At 33.6% G+C, this 3,926-nt stretch overlaps 1 protein-coding gene across 1 annotated transcript in view; it reads left to right on the top strand.

Moving 5' to 3' along the window:
• Positions 1 to 736: 736 nt before the first annotated feature.
• The window catches only part of LOC105823696 (heat shock 70 kDa protein 14), an 18,344-nt gene continuing 15,154 nt past the window's right edge, over positions 737 to 3,926 (top strand). The window contains exons 1-3 of the mRNA XM_012660956.1: positions 737 to 847; positions 1,944 to 2,105; positions 3,366 to 3,521. Of these exons, the coding sequence (XP_012516410.1) occupies positions 1,993 to 2,105; positions 3,366 to 3,521 (269 nt within the window). The 5' untranslated portion in view covers positions 737 to 847; positions 1,944 to 1,992. The remainder of the gene's footprint in view (positions 848 to 1,943; positions 2,106 to 3,365; positions 3,522 to 3,926) is intronic.

The following is a 3,926-nucleotide window of genomic DNA, read 5'->3' as shown; positions in this document are numbered from 1 at the left end:
AAAAGTTGCCCTTAGTTTTTACATGTCATTATGCAGATGTCATTGGTGAACGCATGTCTTTGCTGAATAGAGCTCTATATGGAGCTTTGGCAAATATTGAAGTTGCTTCTATGGCAGAGAATTGCCTTATTTACTTATAAAAACTGTGACCCTACATTAAAGCAATTGGAAAATTTCAAATGTTTTAGGAATCTGTCTTAATCTTTTTGTAAAGTTTGTAAGCATAGGCATTTTCTTTTTCACTCAACAAATGTTTATTGATTACTGTTTAAGCCACATTGTATTCAGGATTGAGTATATAGATATAAATAAGACATGGTTTCTGACCTCACAGAATTATTAATAACAAAGTCATTGTGATAAAGGGTGATAGTGTCTTGAATGGGGAAATTCTGGCTGGCATGAAGGCTTTGAGAACCCAGAAAGACTGCCCGGAGAAAGTGAATTTCTTTTTTTAGCATGGACATTTTTGAGAGCTTTATTTTCCTTATTCAATATAAGCACACATTTTATTTGTCAAGAAAATAGGCTTTGAACATTATAATTTTAAACAGAAGTGAACTCATTTATAATAAGTCACATCCATTTCTTGTGTTCTGTTTTCTTCTAAAGATCATTGCACTTCATGTTTTACTTGTGAAATCTTATTTGCTGTTGCATAAAATCTTTAGCAGAGCATTTCTAAAAATGTAATATTGAATATGTTGTGGTATTAAATTCATTGAAAGCAAATTGTTCACAGAGTCGCAGCAGGAGCTGCTGGATTTAATGTTTTGCGATTAATCCATGAACCATCTGCAGCTCTTCTTGCCTATGGAATTGGACAAGACTCCCCCACTGGAAAAAGGTAAAAACCATATTTGCAGTTTTAAGTTTTTTTAGTGCAGGGAACATTTTAGATTATAGCAATTATATCAATAAGAATTGTTATGTAATGTAGTGGCTCCCAAACTTGATGGATGGAAAGATATTGAAACTCTTACCTAGAGGTTTTCAAATATTAGTAGTTAAGAAAGAGGTCCTAGGAAAAACAGAAAGGACATAACAGGAGGGAAGATTGAGCTTTTCTGTCCTTTTTTTTTAATCGCCTTCATTTTGTCCCTTTATTGGAGGAAGATTTGAAAATTACACGCCTGGCCAAGTTCCAACTCAAGCTAGGGCACTGCTGATTTTTCTACCGATTTTAAAAATTATAAGACATGTTTAGAACAGTGGCTACTTTCATATACATCTGATTTGACAGGAGATGGGGGAAATCCAGCATACGGACTTGAGACTCCTTTTGATGGTGAAATAGTAAGATACTTATTCCTGATTTAGCTATCAGCACATCTTGATAGACTCGATGTTCATACAACTTTAGAGAAATGAATTGAGATACAGTGTTGACTTTCCCTAATTGTTTCACCTCATTCTTATCTCACAGTGAAAGAAATTAATATGTGTAAGTCACTAGGAAATTATTTTTAGATAAACTAGATAAATGTAGAACCAATACCAAATTTTGAATTCTGATGCTGGAGAAATTGGGAATTAGCACCTAGTTTTGCATATGTTTTCTATCTACAGAATATGTTATTACACTAAGTAAATTGCATAGTATTAACACATAGAATGTCTATATTCAATTTGCTTAAAATTCAGTATAATCACAAATGTCTTCTTGATTTCCTTTGAAAAGTCAGTGGTATGAATTCTAGTTACTCAGAAGAATGCAGTTGTACCCGCACGACTAAGTAAAAAAGAAATTTGACTTGGTTCAGAAGGTCTGGGTTTGAGGCTGAATTCATCACTGAGTGACTGTGAACAACCTAATTACTCATCTGAGATTTTCAGTTTCCTCATTTATAATTTAAAGTGATTAAACTAAGTGACTCCTAATGTTCAACCTAGCTTTAAAATGTTGTGGTTTGCTAATAACTAACTCTGTCCTTCTCTTGAAGCAATATTTTGGTGTTTAAGCTTGGCGGAACATCCTTATCTCTCAGTGTCATGGAAGTTAACAGTGGAATATATCGAGTTCTTTCGACAAACACTGATGATAACATCGGTGGTGCACATTTCACTGAAACCTTAGCACAGTTTCTAGCTTCTGAGTTCCAGAGGTGAGTGTTAATGGCCTGGATAATACATTTTGATAGAAGTTTCTCTTCCAGTTTTTTATTTTTTTTCTAATTTATTTTAAATTATCCAGCTACAAAGGAGAATGTGGTTTTTGTTTTTTTTTTCATTGCTTGGAAACTAGATATTTTCATATCTGGAGTTATAATGTCCTATTTGAGCAATAGCAAGGAAGCAGAGCCAGGCTGTGCCCTATGCAGTGTGCTACTTGGATTTTTTACTTAGAATAAAGAGACCACCAGACATTAAACTGCGTAAGCTTGGATCTCAAGTTTGTTTTTCTGATTCTTCATGTACTGCTATTCTGTCTGGTATAAGCACTGAGGCCTTGCTGCCTTCTGAACAGTTTTTTATAACTTTAGATCTGGTGAAGATTGTATTATGTTATCATCATATTCCAGTGAGTTAATGTCTTATGGAGTGTTTAATTACCAGTCTACCACAAGGAGTATTTTAGTCTTGTTACTGGATGTAATTACTTCATTCAGAATTCTGATCCTGCTTAGACATAGCAAGAGTCAAATATATAACGGTTATACTTGGATATTGCTGCTGTAAAAAAAAAAAAAAATGTAGTTGAAACAGTATTTTTACCAGTTTGATTAAATTCATTGGTTGAAAAGTCTTGGAAAAATGGTAATTTCTCACTTGTTTAATAAAGACCTATACTGCTTTTTGTTGTAAAGTTATCGTTTAAACAAAACCATTGATCACTACTTAGCAAGTAGTTTTACAAATGAACTCATTGGAAATAGAGGAGCTGTAATTTATTTATTTTGTATGTGTCAAATTTCTTCGAAGAAGCACTTTCAGGTTTGTTTTTTTTTTTTAATGCTCAACTGGTAATTTTAAACCAATTAACAATGATAGTACCGTGATTATAAAGGGTAACATAGGAGACTTTAACCCAGTTACATAAATCTCCTTCAACCTCTGGTTGTCTCACGTGAAGGATCATGTCTACTCTGCTTGCTTCAAAGTATAACCTACTATTATGGTTACATAGTGCACCAATTCAAAATACTCGGTAAATTGGTTATTTTTCTTGAGGAGACCCTTCTTTTAATTGCAGAGAATGTTCTTAGGAAAATTTAGAGGAATTAGAAGCAGAATACTAAAATGTAGTATGTAATATTGATTCATGAGTTTATTATTATTCTAATAGGGATTATCCAGATTTTAGTTACGATAAATTCTTAATGGCCCAGTGATTTTAAACTTGAAAGGCTGTATTTTTAATTTAGATCCTTCAAACATGATGTGAGAGGAAATGCCCGAGCCATGATGAAACTGATGAACAGTGCTGAAGTTGCAAAACATTCTTTGTCCACCTTGGGAAGTGCCAACTGTTTCCTTGACTCATTATATGAAGGTCAAGATTTTGATTGCAATGTGTCCAGGTAAAACTAAAGTTGAAAAAACTTTCTTAAAAAAATCCCAAAAGCATTCTTATTTAGGTTTAATTTTCTCACCTTGGGTTTTGTCTGTTTGTTTGAGATTCATTAGCCATCTATAAAAGGAGAATTTTACTGTCTTTACTTTTAGGGTCCAATTTTTGTCAGACTAAATAGCTGTTCCCAAAATAATTACATCAGTGTGGCTGCTTGCCCTATTATTTTATGGCTACAATTAACAGTGTGTGAAAAAGGCATCCTAGAACCTTCAACCTAAATCCTAGGTTACAAGTGATTGTATTTTTACCCCGAAAGCACAAATAGAGGACACTGCCCTAGCTTTTTGTGTTGCATATTTGCTAACACTAATGAGAGCTACCATTAGTGAGCCTATCCAAACCTCCCAACAGC

The sequence above is a fragment of the Propithecus coquereli genome, unplaced genomic scaffold (assembly GCF_000956105.1).
Source record: "Propithecus coquereli isolate 6110/MARCELLA unplaced genomic scaffold, Pcoq_1.0 Scaffold69, whole genome shotgun sequence".
In the NCBI taxonomy this organism is placed as follows: Eukaryota; Metazoa; Chordata; class Mammalia; order Primates; family Indriidae; genus Propithecus; species Propithecus coquereli.
Note: the sequence above shows the minus strand (reverse complement) of the source record. Positions and strands in the feature narration are given on the sequence as shown.